We start from the raw sequence: 19,922 nt of genomic DNA on the forward strand, positions 1-19,922 counted from the left end.
CTAGGGGATGAGGAAAATCCACTGCCCCAGTCCAGTGTTGCTTCAATGCTTCAGCATCCTTTCAGGTAGGATCAGCCCAGAGCTGGAAGCAGGAGGCTGGGAAGGGAGGGGAGAGGGGAAATGCTTTTAATTAGCCATGTAAATATGCTCTCTGACGAAGAGATCACACTGAAGGCCAAACACCAGGCTGTGTGCAGGTGTGAGGAGCACGCAGTGTCAGCCAGGACACTGCGTCAGCAATGGAGGTCCTTGCCACCATAACAAGATGTGCTCCTGTGCCACGCTGAGATGGTGTCCCCAGACACCAGCCGTGCTCCAGATATTTAAAGAAGATATGACAGTGCTTTCTCCTCACCGTGCTTCTGTCATTAAACACAGAAAGCACGGGCAGGGAGAGGCAGCCTCACAGAGCTGGTTCTGCTGCTGCCTGCAAAGCTGTGGGTTCAGCCTCACACCTCCCCGTGGCCTCATGGCAATTGGGCATGTGGGGAACTTCAACTCACCTCCACCTTCCCAGCGCAGTCAGGGTACTTGGGGTCCCTGGGCACCTCGCACTGGTCCCTCCTGCCATCCCCCACTGCAGAGAGAGACAAGGAAGGTAGCGGGTGCCAACACAAGGAACGGATGGGGCTGGAAGAGCTGGGCACCTGAGGACAACACTCACTTTTTGCATTCATGAGGCTATTCCGGAGAATCTGGTCTACTTTTATTGCGATGTCTGAGACGTTTTGAGCTATAGCTTGGATCCTCTCCATCAAACCGGCCGCTGGCTGGAACCTAGGAAGAAAGAAGAGAGAGCCTACAAACATCCTGAAAATCCAGGCTTGCAGAGCTGGGCTGTAGGCTGCAACATGGCAGCGCCTCGTTCAGCAGAGAGCTTTGAAGAGTTCTGACTTTAGAACAGCATAAAACAGTTTTTCTGCTATTTTTTGCAGCGTGCTCATAAACAGCAATACATCTCTGCATTTTACATCGGGAACTGCTAAATATGCTGGCGAAATCTGTTTGCGTTATTTCAGACGTGCTATGCTTGAAAATCCTCCGCTGTGATTATTGGCCTTGCAGCGCACGCAGGAAGACACAGGGAGTTAAAAAAAGGAGAAAGAACCAAAAATTGAGCAAAAGAATGACAAAAATAGCAACAGGCAAAGAAAGCCTTGAGAATCACAAACAACGACGCATGGATGGCCTGAAGTCCAATCCCACTGACATTGAGCAGACTTCCACACCCAACGGTGAGGGCTATGGGGCAAGGGGAGATGACAGGGAGACTGGCAGTAGAGCCCAAGCTGGCACTGAGCTCCATGTTGTGGCCCCATAGGCCCATGGGCACCATCCCAGTGTGGTCAAAGACCCAACCCCACTGGCTCGAATGGCTGCACATGGCAGCTATTGAACCGCTGCTCACGATCAATCCCAGCTGTGTAAACAGCACCATTACCCTCCACATATCTCACGGCACAGACAGAGCAGCACGAGTGACAGAGCACGGCAGAGATGCCTGATGTCAATTAAAACCTGGTGTCAGGTATAAAAAGGGCAGAGAATTCAATCCATGAGCAGCGGTGCCACGCTCGACAAAGAGAGATTTCCACCTCCAATGCTCCACTTGCCATTTCCACTGCAAACGATGCCTTGACGAGCGCCGTTATCACAGCAAATAATTTCCCCTTCTGCAGCGGCTGGGTCATGGATTTTTCTTGCTGCTGCTGGGATCATTATAATACAAGGAGATGTCATAAGCAGTGAGCAGAACCAAAAGGGCTACCTTGAATACCGCTGGCACAAATATATGTGCTGATATCAGGCCCTTCCCTCTGAAGTTTTATGTTTGTTCTCCTGCAGATCACTGAAGCTGAAGGCTGCGATTTAAAGTACCTCTGTCCTCAAGGCTAAAAAAATCCTGGGTTTATGAACCGATACTGCTCCTGCTGTTGATTTAAGGTCCATTCTCCAGCAGCAAGCAGCCCACATTTTTCCTCCTGGCATGGTTTATGACCATCGATACTCAACCTGCATACCTCCACGGGGAACCACATATCTTAGGCTTTTAAGAAATAATAAATGCAGAGGACGCCATTGCCCCCAAGTAACTTTCAACCTTTTGCGGAGAAGAAAGCCCAGGTCTCCTGCCAGCTGCTGTAACAGGAAGAATCCTTGTGAGACCCTGGTAAAACACAGGCACAGAAATGACCTGTGACAAGCTTAGCTTGTGAGCACAGCTTCAGTTTGAGGGCTGAGCCAGCCCTGAAAGCTCCCAAATCCCTCTTTTCTGCAGGTCTTTATCCACCAGGAAGCAGCAGTCAGACCACTGTACATGTCTGTAGGGACCAAGAAAATGTTGGGATGGGCAGGATAAAAGCAAACTCAAGAATTACTGAATTTAGAGTCAGCAAGCTCCACCTTCTGCTCAAACAGGACAGGGTCGTTGGCTTGGTGCAGATGCTCCCCATGTTTCCCCAGCACTCACAGAAGTGCAAGAGGATGGGAACAGATACAACTTCTACCTCCAACTAGAAGCCACCCCAACCCCTGATGGGCTCTAAACCAGCTTGCAAACAGCCAAAAATTTGGTGAATCCCAAAGGCCCGTGTCATTGCATGGGAGTTGGATTAGATGAGCTCTAAAAGTCCCTTCCAACACAAATGATTCTATGGAAGATTGAAGGTCTCCATCTCATCCCCAATCGTGAGATCCCCCAGGGTTGAGAATTGGCAAATGCATTCAGGTGAGATCAGGACTGTCCAAACCCAAGGATTTCTCTGGGCTCATCCTCACAACCAGCCTGCATCCTGCCAGTTCCCAAGACTTATCCTGGCATTTATGTCAGCCTGCCTGGCTCCTGTATGATACAGCTGTTCCCTGAACACAAAGGCTTCAAGGCAGAGCCCTTTGATATTAAATGGGTGTTTGATCACGGTGTGCAAGCAGCACTTCTAGTTCTCTGGAACAAGACATCCACACGTTCGTGTGTAGAACATTCAAAGTGCAGAAAGCTTACCTAAGAGGAAACGAGAACTGAAATGACCTGGATCAAAAAAAGGAATATTTCCTTCCCTTCAGCTATTTTGGAGTTGAAATGTCCAGCACAGTTCTTGGCGTCTTTCATATGTTAAAAGGAAGAAATAATCATAGAAAACACCCAAAACAGGGAGCCACCTCCCACCCATCACATGCTTACCACTTTCATTACCCAAACCAGCTCTCTCCAGCATTGGAGCAGGGGGTTCCATGCTTGTGGTGAAAGCTGCACCGGTGCTACAGGGCTGCAGCTCGAGCAGGACATTTCATTGAATGCATTAATGAGACAACAAGGAGGTTAAGTAGAAGTTATATCAACTATCATTAAAGTGATTTGTCTCCTGAGCAGAGGAAATAAGACAGTAAAAAGCAAAAGCTCAAACGCAAGAAGGTTTTCCTGGAGCTCATCAGAATCCAATGCCTTACTCCTAGTAACTGGAGAAGGACAAGGTGAGGGGCCCATGCTGCTAAATGACAGCTAAGCAGGATGGAGAGATTGTTCAGCATCCAGAAACACCACAGCAAAGCACCAGCATGGTGAAACCCAGAGCTTGCCCCCAGCTGTCCCCTTGCACAGAGCCCTTTCTCCTTGCTGCTTTTTGACTGTTCCTATAGCGACAATATAAATGCCACCAAAATACACGGGGACTATGCCAGCATTGAAACTATAGTAAATTGCTATAGGTTTTCTGGAACAAATTTTTCCCTGGGAACTTAAAACCATTTACTACAGCAAATACAGTACTTTTACTCCTAACCATCAATATTGATTTCATCTTTATTATTTTCAGATTTATACTTCCCCACGTTGATTACGATTCAGATCACGCTGTGGCTTATAATGCACTGTATACAGTATTCATCTCATTCCAAAAACTGCTATTAAGACGTATCCTTCCCCACAGGCAGATCATTTGCCACATAACACAGCCAGAGGTTGAGTTTTCCCTTCCTTTTTCATCCATTAATTTGCTCCCCTTCGCTTTGCCTTTTGCCCCCAGCCCTGCCGCACCAACTCAGCCTCAGCCTGGTTATCTCTTTACAAAGCACCACGCTTTTATTGCCTTTTATAAAAAGCAGCATTAGGAAAAGACAAATCTCCTCCTATTTGTGCGTTGTCTCCATAATACAAACCCTAAGCGTGTTTGTTTGCTCTTCTTATATTTCTTCCGATCGCCGTTGGAGGGAGCGACGCGGGTGGAGAGGAGCAGAGGTTTGGCAGATAACACATCCACGTCCCAGAACTCATGCAGTGCTCTTCACCAAAGGGCTTTGCTTGCTCACGATGATATCTGTGCTGCCATTTGCTGCTTTACAATCATAGGGTCGTTAAGGTTGGAATGGCCTAAGACCATCCAGTCCAATCACCCACCTATGGCCAATACTGCCCACTGCCCGTGTCCCTCAGTGCCACACAGAATCATAGAATCACCAAGGTTGGAAAAGACCTAAAAGATCATTCAGACCAACTGCTCACCTATTACCAATAGCTCCCACTAAACCCTGTCCCTCAACACCACATCCAGTCTTTCCTTGAACACCCCCAGGCTCGGTGACTCCACCACCTCCCTGGGCAGTCCATTCCAGTGCCTGACCACCCTTTCTGAAAAGTAATACTTCCTAAATCTCCATGGTATCTCCATGGTTCCCGAGTACCTCGAGGGATGATGGTGACTCCACCACCCCCCTGGGCAGCTGTGCCACTGCATCATGCTTTCACAGAGAATATTTAAAGATTTTGTTGCCCAAAGACACGAAGCAGAACAGCAATTCTTTGCTCTCTGTGAATTCATATGGGGCAAACAACCTGGGGAATGCATTTTGGGACAGGAGAGCTCCATGGGAACTCATTCGAAGCAAATATTGGATGTTGCAGGAGCAGAGCTGAGCTACATCCAAGCAAACTGCAGAAAGGAAACCACGCGCGTGGCCAGCCCCAGCTGTCCAAATGACGGATCGAGTCATAAATACTGGGGCATTTTACACGCTGAAGTATTTCAATTTATTTTATTTTCCATTTACGGCGGTTGATGTTGCTCACAAAAAATGCATTTAAAGGGCCAGACCCCGAGTGAGCTGCAGCCCTTGAGAAGCCTTTGTCATTTCAGCAATGAATTGCATGAAAAATAAGATCCCTTGGCAAGAGAACAAGTCACAGCCAGAATCACAGACCTGCCGGGAGCAGCTCACACGTACTCCAACATATTGACCAGTTCCAGTATCACAGACCTGCAACTTGCACCTGCTCCAACACAAGCAGAACTTGCCAGCAGTCAAGTTTGTTGATTAAAATGTTCTAAGAATGCTGAAAGATGCTGAGAGATCCTTCCCAAGCAGATTATGGGGCTGCAGCCATAAGCCCAATCCTTATTTTCTTAGAATCATAGAATCCCAGAATGGTTTGGATGGGAAGAGACCTCAATGACCATCCAGTTCCAACCCTCCAGCTGCAGGCAGGGCTGCCAACCTCTAGACCAGGTAACAGATCAGGTTTCCCAGAGCCCCATCCAACCTGGCTTTGAGCACCTCCAGGGATGGGGTACCATGAGCAGGACAGAGCCCTAAGCACAGGCAGCAGCAACTTCTGTTCCTGGGAACTTGAAGGGTTATGGCTCAGTCACTTCAATGTCCATTAATCTTTACTTGATAGGGGCATAAATCAGCTACATGTGCCTCCATGCTCGGACAATCTGATGCCTGCAGGCTGCTGGGAAGAGCCTTTGTGAGCCCGGGAGGCTTCACAATTCCTCCACGGAAGCTGCTTTTAAGTCAGCCCCAAAACACCCAGTTTTGCCCACACACCATTCTCCAAGATCCACGCTGTGGGCACCAATGAAGGGTGCACCCAAATTCCATGGGTGCTGAAGGCTAGCCAGCCAGCCAAGCACAGCTCAATGTCACTTGCCCTTCATGTGTCAAGGCATCAAACCACCCTTTCTGCAAAGCAATAAGGCTTTGCAGAGCATCACTGCTTCAGGGTGCAAAGACCCAAAAACAGCAGAAAGCAAAGGCTGCTGAGGAAGTGGCTGCAGCAAACCTGGAGAGATGCAAGCACAGGAGTGATAAGAGAGAGGACCTGGGTGCTGCTGGGGGTCCCCACCATCAGCAGCAGTGTCACTGAAGCAGCTCCTTACAGGCAGCAATTTGGGGAGCCGGGTTGGCAGGATGCAGGAGCATCACCCTCTTGGAGTCATACTGTGAGACTTTAATTCCGAGGGGAATATGGAGTTGTGTAACAATTATAAGAACAAATACTTGAAGCGTGTGGAAATTAACTGAGCCTCGGCAGTAATTAAGCCTGAAGATTAATCAGCCATTAGTAAATAACAGCCTACACGTTACTCACCACACAGGGCCAGTGGATGAGAAGGGCAGCAGGGCAGACCCCCACCGAGGACCCAGCTGTCACCTCCCACCTGAGGACAGCCCCAGCACCCAGACCTGGGCTCCTGTGAGCCCCCAGCTCCCGAGTCCAGCTGACATCAGCCCCTGCACAGCCCCTCCATCCCCCTCTAGGTTCTTTCCAGCCAGGCACAGTGCTCTCACCGTGTGCTAATATTTCCCCTGCCCAGCAAACAGCTCTCCAGGAGGTTTCCATAAGTACTTCTCATTTCCTGCCCTCTGATGATTTATGAGGGTTGCATTCAATTAACAGTGCTATTGATTTTCCTGCAGCTGACTGGCAGCCTGCTCGTGCTCGTTGAGAAATTCATCGCTTACCTTCCTGCATGGGCAGGGAGCAGGAAAGGCTGGAAAAGGCATTCAGCAAAATCCAACAGAATTCAGCAAAATCCAGTAGATTCTGCAGCTCATGCCTCCTATCCCAGAGTGACAAACCAGGGGGCTTCCCAAAAAAATCCTGGCCACCTCATCTAAAGAGGATGTTGGACACCTGAGTCTATCCAAAGCTGTCCCTGAAGCATTGCAGGAGATGGATTTGACACATGTGAGTGCCCACAGACAGCATCCATGGGGCAACAAGCAAAGCTTCAGGTGACTTTAGCCATGAAAAACCCTGTAGTCACTTCCAGCTGCGTTGCTCCTGACAGCTGAGCAGATTTCCAAGGCTGCTAATTAATCATATCTCACTTATTTGAATTCCTCTATGCACTTTCTGGGTAGAAAGCCATCCCTGCAAGAATGACATGGGGGCACTGAGAGCATGGAACATGCTGGGGGCTGTGCTGCTGGTTGATGATCTTGAGGTCTTTTCCAACTCCAATGGTTCTATGATCCCATGGATGACCTTGAGGATCTCCTCCAACCTTTGTGACCCTATGATTCTATAGACTTGAGGGTCTTTTCCAACGTCAGTGATTCTATGTCTCCATAAAGCGCAGAGGAGCTTTGATTCATTCCTACCCAGGAGGTGCCCCCACCTTCACTGTTTTTGTGGAGATTCAACACAGCAGGAAAGCCCCTGGTAGAAGCAGGACAGATCCCACTGCTGCTCAGGGGGAGTTGCAGGAGCCCATGCTGAGCAGAGGAGGACACAATTGCAACAGCCGTGCTAACCAGAGGGGCTTTAAAGAATTAAATCCTTTTGAAATTACCACCCTTTAATTGTATTATCGTTGGCTGACAGCTTCAAGTCGGTCACTGGAGATCAAAGGAGGGTGTTTGTAAATGCTGCTGGGACCATCAGCCCCACCACGATGCCTTCATCTGCAGACACTGACTGCAAATTCAGCCATAGCATGGGCTGGATGACAGTGCAGGAAAATGACTGGATGGTACCAACAGGTCCATGCAGCAGCTCAGCTCGATGGAGATGCTCATGAGGCTCAGAGCATGGGACTGCTTCCAAGTGGTGTTTTGTAGCATGCACACAGCTCGGGTTCATCTCACTGCTTTTGTCGTTTGGGATGCTCTCAAGGGGAAATGTGTAAGGAGCAAAAGGTGATGAGCTGGAAGAAGTTGATCCTGCCAAGGAATACTCTGCTCCTGAAAATTAAGGGATCTGTAATTTCAGCTGCTCAGTGCCATCTCAGCACAGCTACAAAATCCAGAGGATGCTTCCATGCACTCCATGCTCTACAATCCCTCTCAGGCTCAGCAGGATCAGACACCCTCAGCACAGACAGGGCCACCATGTGGCACCAAGGGCCGTGATTCCCTTTGAGAAGCCCAAGACCCCCCTGGGGATGAGCAATTCCTTGGGGCTGCTGCCACCCAATGTGAGATTTCCCTGCAATGCGATCGCTGCCAGCTCATATAAATGCTTTTAAGTTCACCTCTGATGTACAGAAATTATTACAACCTGGAATTAATGGTTCTTTTAATGAGAAATTTGCCCAGAACATCACCAAATGAGAGCGAGCGCCTTCCAGTCTAGCAGCCACGTCCCTTCCTCTCCAGGATTACTGCTGGTGCATGTGGCTAACACGCAGCCTCGCAACAATAAAATCCTCAGCACCTGCCATTACAGAGGCAAATTATATTTTTCAGTGGTTAAAATTACATTACTTAAAAGGCAAAGCCATGCACTCCCAGGCTTCCTGCACAGTTTTAATTCGTGTGTGCACTCAGTTCAGCGCAGCACAGCCTTTAATTACAGGCTCTCTTACTGTATTTTCTATTATAGGCGCAGAAGAGGCTCATAAGAAAAGCAGTGGGGAGAGGAATGGAAGCGATCATGGGGACGAGGAGGTGCAGAAACCCTCAGTGGTGACAAGGCTGCACACCCTATGGGTGACCCACAACTCCATCTGAGCAAAATCAACAGCACCGGGTGGAAGACGAGGGCCAGCAAGGTTGGGATTTCCCAGCTCCACTCCAAGGTGCTGGGCATGGCAACCCCCCCTACAAACCCCCCAAGCTCATGATTCTGGGGACAGCAGCAGTGCGTGGGGGCATGGGTGCCTCCAACTGACCTGTCCAGAGGGAAGAGTGCCTCGTTCCCTTTGTGGAAATCAGTGCCGTTCTCCAGCCTGGCCAGGATGTCCATCCTCTTCATCAGCAGCTCCAGCATGTCGCTCATCCGCCGCAGCACCCCTCGGGACTCCAGAGCACCCATCACTGTGGGGCACAGAGAGCAAAAGGGACACAGTCACAGCCAGGCGCTGCCAAGGGGATCGAGCTGGGTGCTGAAGCAGAGTCTCTGCAAAGCTCAGCCCCAAAGCTGCCCTCACTGCACTCCCCAGCCCTGGGCACAGCGCTTTAGGGAGCACATGTTGCCCTGCTGTCCCCTTCCAGCTTTGCAGCCCCATACCTGCTGTCCTGCCCAAGGTGCAGAGCTCAGACTGAGCCCTGCTGCACCTGAATTTGGCTGTGGGCAATAGATCCCTGCTTGTGCATCATAGCTCAGCCAACTCCCAGCAGGGCAGCACTGGGTCCCAGCCCCATTTCACAGTCTGCTGGCACAGCTCAGGTTGCTGTCATGCTGGCAGCTGAGTTTCCTGAGCCCCACACCTGCAGCAGGCAGGCTCCTGGTTTGATCTTCAGAGTACTGCCAGTCATCCCAGAGCCAAGCAACAGAAAATAAAGCTCCTGTTTCATCTCAGCACCATTCATTTCATGTTAGTAATAACTTAATCAGCTCATAATCCCCCAAACTTTTCTCATTTTGCTTATCTCTGCCATTCCACTCAGATAAGCTTTGCAAAGGGCAGTACACATTGCAGTTATGAAGCAGCAGGGGATGAGCAGGCAGCACGGGGACACATGGACACCCCACAGCATTGGGAATGGGGCACCTCTGGGGCAGCACAAACTGTGTTTGTGGCAAGAAGTCAGGGACTTCTGCTTGAATCTTTGGATGCCTGAGGTGCTGGCCAGGCTGGGGGACAGAGGAGCCCTGTTTGTCTATCCCGGTGCCCAAGCTGGGGTGCAGCCCTCTGGGCAGGACATAAGCCCCAGCTTTTCCCATTAAGAAGCAGAACTGGTAACAAAGCTGCAATTTAAAGATCTTGCAAGGGACAGAAGTGGAAACTCAAAGTTCAATTTGCACTGGCCAAGTGCATCACCAAACACAGCCCAAACACAGAGCCAACAAAAACATAACAGCTGGGAGAGGGGCGTAAGCCAGAAAATGCATCAGGAGCCCACAGCCATGCTGTGCTGCTGGGAAGGAGCGAGAACTGAGCCTGGAAAGGGAGTGAAGATGATTTACAGCCACGAAGCCGGGCTGCTGCCCCAGTTTGCAGCCAGACTGCATCCGTTTAATTAAGGATGCTTGTTTAGTGGTGCTCCTCGTTTGAAATTCAAATGGCTGCTCCTACAGCCCTGGCACAGAAGCAGCTCTGCCCCTTATTAAAACACAGAACCTGGAAAAGCCCTTCCCGAGGGACTCACATCCCCACGGGCTCCCCAGGGAGAATTCCCACATCCTTCCTCAACATCCCAGCACTCCTTCTTCCACATCCCAACTCTCCTTCCCTGGCATCCCAAAGCTGCTGCTGGGGAGTGGAGTTCTCCCTCTGGGCAGCACATCCCCTGCCCAAAAGCACACGTGTTCCCCCCACCCATGCCCTCCCTTGGCTCTCAGGGACGAAGCTGAAGCTCTTCCCCACCAACCCCTCTCTTTTTCCGCTGTTGGCCTTTTTGTTGTTGTTGTTCCAGGAGCTTAAGGAGGATAACAAGAACAATCTGACACTTTTGGCAACTATTATTACATCTCTTGGAAAGTGTGCCTCATTAAAACCCAAAAGAAAGGAGGAAAAGTGCTGAAGCGACTCTTTTAAAAACGCAGGAGCTGGGATGGATTCGTTAACCTGTGGTGGAGTGCTGTGTCTGGGGGGAGACATGCAGCCCCAGAAGGGAATCTGCAGCCTTGAAGCCATGATGAAGAGCATGGCAGGAGACAAGAGAACCCAAAACCCCTCTCAGCAGCACAAACCCCTGCAAAACAAGCCTGGCAAGCGACTTTTCTCAGCAAAACAAAAGCAAAATACAAACAAAGAAATATTCTAATTACCCCTGATAATCAGCTATGATGGGAAAGAAAACACAAGGAAAACTGCTCAACGGATTAATTGGAGTTTGCTAAAGTATGACAGCTCCTGACAGCTCTCTGAGCGGCAGGCACTCTTTAAAGGCAATCACCAAACCTGACAGAGGTTTTCATAGCGGCACTATGAAATAATGATTGCAATCAATCATATCTTACTGGATTTCGTGAGACATGCTGGTAAACACAGCGAAGGGAGGAGAATTATTTATGGTGCTTCAGAAGAGCATACAGCTAAGTAATTGGATGAAATCAGGGGAGGAAAAGAAAGCATCCCCTCAGGGCGATGGCTATTGGAAGAAGAAAGAGTTTCTCTGCAGAAGCGGTGGAACAGTCAACAGCCGACGTGTCGGGAAGTGGATGGAAGAAAAAAAAAGTGCTTCTCTGCAGAACTAATGGAACAGCCAACGTGTTGAGATGTGGATAGGTCCTTTCCCAGCCGTGCTGAGGAAACTGAGGCACATCTGAGCCTACCTCCCTGCTCTGAAGGCATCCCCTGGCATTGAGAACGCAATTTGGCAATATATCCTTGCTGTTTTAACATGGCTGATTTGTTGTGGATTTTTTTTCCTCCGTCTCAGACATAAGTCACATCCCTGCCTGGCTGTCTCACTACAGCTGAACGCTCCACTACAAGCAGGGAATTTGCTCAGCGATGCTGAGATATTACTTACATCCACTGAAAATACCAGCTGAATTAATTTCAATCTAAAGCATCATTTGCACAGCTTTGTTTTTCTCCTTTAAAGGACAACTGCAGGCTACTTAAACTCCTCAAAAGGACAAGGTGGATTGCAAGGAAGGAGCAGCTGCTCAGCAGAGCCCAACCTTCAGCTTCGCGCCGCGGGCCGCAGGGATGGAGATGCGCCGGGACGGGCGCTGGCCATGGTGCTGATCTGAGAGCACGAACCCACCGCACACCTCTATTTACCCAAGCTATTGATTTTGGGTCAAGCAGATTAAAAGAGCAAAGCAATTTGCCAAGGGCTCCTGCTAGCCCTGGAACGTAATGCATCGCAACCACAGCACTGAAATTCTGTGCTAGCTGGCTCCAGTTGAGCCTCAGGGCAGACCTGAGCCACCCCTGGTCTGCAGCCCTAGGGAGGGACGGTGTCATAGAAAGGCTTAGGCTGGAAGAACACTTAAGGATCATCTAGTCGACTGTTTAGAGAAAGAGACTCTTTATCAGAGAGTGTAGAAATAGAAAAAGGGGTAATAGCTTTAAACTAGAGATGGGGAGATTCAGATTACACATGAGGCAGATATCACAGTGAGGTGCTGGCACTGCTGCCCAGATATGCTGTTGGTGCCCCATCCCTGGAGGTGCATGAGGCCAGGTTGGATGCACCCTCTACTCTGCTCTTGTGAGGTCCCATCTGGAATACTGCATCCAAGTGTGGAGCTCCCAGTACAAAAAAGACAGGGAGATGTTGGAGAGGGTCCAGAGGAGGGCCACGAAGATGATCAGGGGACTGGAGCACCTCCCATATGAAGTGAGGCTGAGGGAGCTGGGCTCATTCAGCCTGGAGAAAAGAAGGCTGCAGGGTGAGCTCATTGCAGCATTTCAATACCTAAAGGGAGCCTAGAGGGGAGGGAAATCAACTCTTTGAAAGGTTAGATAACTGCAGGACGAGGGGAAATGGTTTTAAGTTGAGGGAGGGGAGATTTAGGTTGGACGTCAGGGGGAAATTCTTTACAGAGAGAGCGGTGAGGTGCTGGAACAGCTGCCCAGAGAGGCTGTGGATGCCCCGTCCCTGGAAGTGTTCAAGGCCAGATTGGATGGGGCCCTGGGTAGCCTGGTCTAGCATTAAATGAGGAGGTTGGTGGCCCTGCATGTGGCAGGGGGGTTGGAGATTCATGATCCTTGAGGTCCCTTCCAACCCTGGCCATTCTGTGATTTTGTGGTCTATGGGAGGTGGCCCTGTCCACAGCAGGGTTTTGAACTGGGTGGGATATAAGGACGCTTTCAACCCAACCATGCTGTGATCCCTTCATCACCCACTCTGGCCAGACCCCTTGAGCCACCAGTATGGGCACACCAAGCAATCACTGCCATCTGCAAACCCACTGACATCATCTAAACTATGCAGAGGAAAACACAGACCAGTTCAGCCACTGTGAAAAGCACAAGGAGCCACACAACAGCATTCATGCCAACGACAGAGAGTCTTGCTCCTGCCAACAGTCAGCAGGGAACTGGCTGCCCCATAATCAGTAAATTAAGCAGTCTTAAGTCAGCAGGGGAGGGCTGATGAAGGAGATGATATTAGCTGGGCAGCACACAATTTACCCCCTTGGATTCATCCATCCCTTTGCCTGCTGTGGTACAATCAGCACTAACTGCATGACACAGGGAATGCCACACTCTGGCAGGGCTGGGCACTGCCACCTGCTCACCTCTGTCCCCCAACATCACTGCACAGAAATGTGTCACTGCAGCCCAGTGCTATGTGCACCTCTATGCTCCATATTTCGGTAGAAATAAGAAAGTGCAGGAAGCTGAGCAGCACAAACATTCATAGACAGGAAACACTGCTGCAAAAGAGCTCAGAGCTTCCCCAACACACCCCACTTTTATTATCTTTTCCCCACACATACATCCCAAGCGACGGAGACCTGGGGGCAACAGGGACACTCCAGAAGCGCTGCCCCACGTGACACACCACAGGGAAAATGAGGATGTGGAGAGCAAAGCTGGACCCTGGCTTTGCAGCTGGGACCCCAGTGGGGAAAAATCACTTTCAGAGGCTGCTCTGCTTCCCACTGTGCTTTATTTCCTCAAGTACCCACTGCTCCCAGGTGCAGGATGAATTTTGATTTAAGTGTGAAAGGGGTAATAAAAGCCCAGAGAGCCATTAACATTCCTCCTGGACATGGAGGGCTGTTTACTCATCAGGGTTTGATGGAAATGCCGTTTGAGTTTCTTGCAAGCGAAGGAAAATCAATTAATTGATTTAATCATTCCCTGGGAGCCACTGGTGATGGAGATAACGGAGTGCTGGGGGCCAGCAGGAAGCTGCACCCTGACACTGCTGGGATGGGGCAGGGGGAGCTGCGGTGCTCCACTCAAGCCATTGCTCCCACCTCATCCCAAGCAGCTGGATGTCCTCATTTCCCTATTTCCACGGCACAGATTTCCCTGCTTGGAAGAGCAATTTAGTCAGAGCCGTAAAGTTTTACAGCTCCACTTTAAAATCCCTTTGCAGAAGCAATGTGGGGACCTGCGCAGTGCATGCACTCATGGAATGGATGGGGACTGCTCCAAGGCCAAAGCACCCAGCGGGTTTTGGCCACGGGAGAACAGCACCGAGTCCCTTTGCTGCCACAGGGCAGTGCCCATAGGGACACTGCATGCAGAGGACATGCTTTTAACCCAACACCACTTCTGGTGCTTGCAGCAGCACAGCCAGCAGCACCCACACCCGCCAGCACCACTTTAACCAATAACTAATGAAGCCTCTCCGTACTCAGCAGCAAGAGCAGCGTAAGTGATTCCCGCTGCCTCATGCAGCTGCTTCAAAGAGCCCCCAGAGCATCTGAGCATCTGTTGGGAGAGGCAGGGAGCGGGGCTGAGGGGACACAAAGCCCAGGCAGAAAAACTAAGCTGAAGGGACATGCAGGACCCACTGGGGACACATGCCATATAGAAGCCTTGGTGCCAACAGCACCCACCATAGGGAGTTGGGCAGCCACAGCCACGCTGCTCTGGGGGATGTCAGCTGGGAAAGTCTCCTGCTGCCTTTCGAGGGAGCTCTGCATAAGGAATATCTGAATGCAGGTCACGGTGCTGTGACAGCGGTGCTGTCCCCGTCACCCGGCGCTGCCTGGGCGAGACGCGGGCGCTCCAGCAGCACATCCTGACAAGGTGCTTACAGCCACGGCACCGCTCAGCAAACGGCATCGACAACATCCAACACAACAAAAGCAGCCCTGCGGAGAATCGCGGCTCGCTCAGAATGGAGCTGGCAGTAATTACAGCCAGGTTTGCACAGCTGAAGCTGCCCAGCTCCATCCCGTGCTCTGCGGTGTGCCCTGTCATTGCTATGGGGTTACACGAGGCTTTGCAACTCCTGCTGTCTTCAGCATGCATTAAGGCAGTGAGACAGACGCATAACTTACATGGCTCCTTGAGGGCAAAGGGAGCCATGAGCCCCCTGAACCATGCAGCCATGCATCACATGCCCAGAGGAGCAGCCCAGGCACTTACTCCCAGGGCGCTCCCCAGCCAGAGACCTGGACAGGTTGCATACAATGGTCTGGCAAAGTAGCTTTGCGGTATTTTGCTGATGCCAAGCCAAGCTCCTGCCAAATGAACTGCATTTCTGCCTGAAAGGGTGAGAGCAGAAGTTACCCTTCCTAAGACAGAGGGATATCACAACAGACTGTAGGATGCCAGGACAGACACATCTGTGTTTTTCTACCCCTCAACAAAGCCAAGCCTTCTCCTCATGGCTGTCCTCCCCCACCATAACCATGTGCAGAGGGTCAGGGCCACACACAGACCTTCCCCTCCTCCTCCTCCTCCTCCTCCTCCCTGTGAGCACAGCCAACTGCAGGGCAGCACACACAGGTACTCCAGCTCTCTCTGATCATTAGTGATGCTGAGCTTGACCTTTCTGCATCTGCCATGAGAACAAACGACGCTATCTGGCCACACAAACCCAGCTGGGATGAACCACAGCAGACGGAAAGCCAGCAGAAGCGGGAGTGAGAGCAAAGGGCCCCTCTGAGGGGATCATGTCAGCTCTCACATTTCTGTTTGGCCTCTTTGCTCTGCTCCTCAGGGAGCCATTGAAGGCACTGAACTAACATGAGATCCTGGCGTTTCATGGTGCTGTGACTCTGGAACAGCAAAGATGCCCTACAAAACCCTGAACAACCTTCAGCATTACCGTTTGCAGCTCAGCTCCCCCTCCTCTGCCCCCTCCATGAGAATCCCTCCTCCCAAGAGAGAGAAACCACAAACAGCCAAGGACTCAGCTGTGCTTTGCAGCCCCAGACAATCCCTCTCTCCACTCCTGTGCTCATCGATGGAAGAAATTGCTTTAAGCAGGTGAGACTCCAGGAATCGGAGCAAGGAACAGCCACAGGAGAGGCACAGCACAACACAGCAAGAATTGCTCTGGGGAAAGCAGGGCAGGATTTCTGCCAGGTGATGGTCAGTGCCACTTCCAGCACAATTTGTGTCGGCTGCAGGACTTCTCCTGAGCCCTTTACCCCAGTGCAACGAACCAGAGCCACCTGGCAGCCCAGGACAGTAGCACTGCCATGCACCTGTGTGCATCACAACCCCACTGACCCTGCCTATGGGCTGCTAAGCATCCCAGCTGGGTCCCTACCATGCAGCCCCAAAGAGACCAGACCCCCAAACGTCTCTCTCCATCCTGGGATAGGGCAGCAGCCTCGCAGGGACGCTCTCTGTTTCCTGCTCCCCATTAAAGATTTCAGAGCCTTTCCAATATCATTGCCCTGCCCCAAACCAGCCCGACCCAGCTAAAACAAATCGTGTTTGGGAGGGAAAAAAAATATTTTAAATGTGAAAGAGGAGGTGTGGTGAAGGCACAGACAGCTGAACCTCTCAAGTGTAGGTCTGCTCCCAGCACACCTCCCACACGGGAGATGATGCCTTTTGCCAATCCAGATCTTTGCTTGTAGAACAAATTCTCCCGGTGACCATATCAAAACAAAGGAACCTCTGTCTGTGTTTATTTGGCAGCAGGATTAGGATAAAATACCACGCATTCCTCGAGGTTTTTATTTATCTTTAGGACGCAAAGCATCCGCTGCATCAAATCACCGAGCAGAGAACCCATCTGAGCAACAATTTCTGGCACACACACAGAGATTGGGCTGGAGAGAGTCTCCTAGGAGGAGATTCACATATAAAAGTAAAATTAAAAACGGGATTAACTTCCAGGCTGTGACATTATCCGTTTCTCCTTTTCATGCTCCTGCCTTCCATCCATCTTCATTTTGGTTTTGATTGGCTGCCCGCGCGGCTCAGATGCTGAGAAAGCTCTGGGCAAGGCTGTGGCATTTCCATAAGCTCTCCTCAGAGCACAGTTTGGGTAAATGCACATCAGGCCAAGAGCAGATTTGGGATTGCAGCACCCGAGGGTCAGGAAAAGCAAGAACAACCCCAATGTGGCTTTGAAACCAGCACTGCAATGAATGGTCACCTCTTATCCACAGCCAACAGGAGTTCTCCCATGTGAATTACTTGGAGGTGCTGGGCACCCCAGAACCACAGTGCTGGCAGCCCCACGTGCACCTGGTGGGATGCATGGAAGTGAGGACAGCAGAGCTCTAAGGCAAGGAAGTCTGCAGGGAGAACCCCACGAGCAGAGCCTCGCTGGCCCCGAACTGCACCTGCTGCATTAGTGAGGCAGCTCACACCCAGAGCAGATGGGAAAGGATGCTGCCAGCTTGCACTGAAAAATTAATTAGTTAATAATGAACGGTGCTCAAAGGGAGCCATTAAACCCAATGCATCAATGAGCCCCTTGCTCAGGCAGCACACAGAGGACCTTGCATGCTCAGAGCCTGTCCCACAACACCCACATCTGAGCACACACCCAACGATGCCTCTGCACCCAGCAGTCTTGAGCCCATACAGCTCCACATAAATGCTGGCCCTCTTTCCACAGTTACTGACATTAGCAGCTAATCAGCCCGGCCAAATTAACCTGCTCCTTTGAGCTTGTCTTCAGACCAGCACCGTGCATTTAACAGCAATGATAACAACCAGTGATATTTCTTGGGTTTCCTTGGGATCCATAACACATGTTAATTAAATGCCCGTTTTTGTTATTCAAATTGATCTACTGAGATGTCGCAGCCTTAAGAAGCAGCAAACCCATCCGTGTTCCCCTCACCCCATCCTACAGGTGCTCAGTGCTCCCCTGGCACAGCTCTGTGTTCCTCTGTGGGACATGGGGGGGATCGAGGTCTGCCCCAAGCAGAGCACAGCTGGAACTCCAACCCAGGCACCAGCATGTGCTTTACATGGAGCTTTCCCACCTCACTGGGCTTCAATCCCCATTTTCCCCAGTGACATTGGTGAGGTTGGCCAACGTGAAGCATCCCTCCCAACTTCTGGAGGTGGGTGATCTGTTTCCATCTCCATTCCCAGGAGCCACCACCTCGCAGACAGGCTGGGGACATCACACAGCTCCCACCCGAAGTCAGTCCTGTACACAGCCTGAGGTCTGGGTCCTGCTTTCCTTTTGGGGTTTCTTGCTCCCCACATAGGATGAACCCTCCTGTCCCAGGTGTTAGACAACAAGCAGACCAAATCTTCCCAAACAAGAGACACAGCAGCAGCCAAATCTGCAGCAATTCATCCAGAAGCAATAAGTCATTCTGAAAATCCATCCAATGGACTAAAAAATGGATTTACTCTGAATTTCTGAGCTTACTAACACAGCAGTGCCTGCCTTAGCCAGTGCTACAAACCAGAGGGGCTCAAGAAATGAGGAGAAGAAATGAAATCCAGCCCCAGGACTGTGCTGGTGAATGCAAAGACACCAAGGGCAGGAGGCAGTGGACTCAGATTTGGGTTAAATAGACGACTAAAATAAGGATGGGAAAAATTGTCCCACCATGGCATCCAGAAATGGGACATTGGCTTTTTGCTGTCATTTTACCCCAATTTCATAGAGTCCTTTGGGGTGGACCCGGGGACTTGGGCAGGTTTCTGGAAACCTTGGCTGATGCTGACAGCATGCTCAGCTGTGCAGCAATATATCCCCTGGGGTGGATATATTATGTATTTGCATCCCCAGCTTGGCTGGACCACAGGTGGGCTGCAAGGCCATGGAGAGGTGCTTACCTTCAGTTCGGATGGTGAAGGGCGAATCCCCCAGGCGCTTGGCTGAGAACTGCCCTCCCAGCGAAGTCATTAAGAAGCACAGAGTGAAAAATCCAATGCCCAGCACAAATATCCTGCAGGGAGGAAAGCAAAGCTGTAAGGAGGGGTGCAGAGTGCAGAACTGCCTCTTGCCTCCAACCATGGCCTTATTGAGTGGGAGGAGCCCTGAGATGCTTCTGCCCAACCCCTGGCAGCAAAATGGTGTGTTTCACCCCAAAACACTTTCTGAAGTCACTGTGACCTGCTTGCAGGGTCTGAGTGGGAAAGCTCAGCCAGAGCAAGCTGCAAGAATGCAGGAACCACTCAGCAAACAATACTCATTTTCCTTCTGAGAAAGCCCAGGGAAAAGAGAGACCTTGTACCTTCCCTTTCTCCCACAGGAGTTAAAAAAGATAAAATAAAACCAATAATAATGATAAAAAAGAAAACAACATCTTTTTGTTCATCCCATAACCAGGCTGCTGATATTTCCATTGTGCTTTGGGGAACTGCATGGACTTGTCCCTTTGGGGATGAGTGTTCAAGGAGAACAAATGCTGCACTCAGGGCCAGTAAGGAGGAAACCCAGAGCCCAGGCCAGGTGGTCCCATACCATGGCAGGCTTCTTCCTGATGGATTTTGGAAAATTCTACCCATCAGAGAGTCCACTGAACAGACATTGCAGCAGCACAACCTCCTCTCCAAGGGATAAAATTAGCTTTTGTTGAAGGGGTTTGTCTTCAACCAACCACATCCCGTGGCCATGAGGAGCTGATGGCCCCATCCAAGTGCTCACTGGCACTTCTGCCTCTTGGTACCTCTGTCCCAAAGGGAAGCAGCCCACCAAGAACAGGTTCCAGCATCTCCTGTTTCAAGGTAACAACATCATCTGCAGGGCGCAGGAGCGGCACAAAACCCAGCACTGCCATCCAGCAGCACATCTGTCTTTGGAGATAACACAGCTCCCTGCCTTACAGCATCCACCTGCTGGCCCTGGTAGAGCAGCTGCTGCCCCATGCAGCATTGCTGGTCCCTGCTCCATGGCCATGAGCAGCAGAGGCCGTGGTCCTGCAGCCTCTGATGCTGAATGCTGCCAGCAGTGCT

The 19,922-nt window shown here is 50.7% G+C and overlaps 1 protein-coding gene across 3 annotated transcripts in view; it reads right to left on the minus strand.

The window, feature by feature from the left end:
- MGAT5B (alpha-1,6-mannosylglycoprotein 6-beta-N-acetylglucosaminyltransferase B) overlaps positions 1–19,922 on the minus strand; it is a 48,718-nt gene that overhangs the window by 18,166 nt on the left and 10,630 nt on the right. For all 3 annotated transcript variants that reach the window (XM_090121917.1, XM_090121915.1, XM_090121914.1), the window contains 4 exons: positions 18,801–18,913; positions 8,895–9,039; positions 665–777; positions 504–577 (listed from right to left, as the gene is read on the minus strand). In XM_090121917.1, the coding sequence (XP_089978043.1) occupies positions 504–577; positions 665–777; positions 8,895–9,039; positions 18,801–18,913 (445 nt within the window). The remainder of the gene's footprint in view (positions 1–503; positions 578–664; positions 778–8,894; positions 9,040–18,800; positions 18,914–19,922) is intronic.

Source organism: Phasianus colchicus, chromosome 20, assembly GCF_987193195.1.
Source record: "Phasianus colchicus chromosome 20, bPhaCol1.hap1.1, whole genome shotgun sequence".
NCBI classification, from domain to species: domain Eukaryota; kingdom Metazoa; phylum Chordata; class Aves; order Galliformes; family Phasianidae; genus Phasianus; species Phasianus colchicus.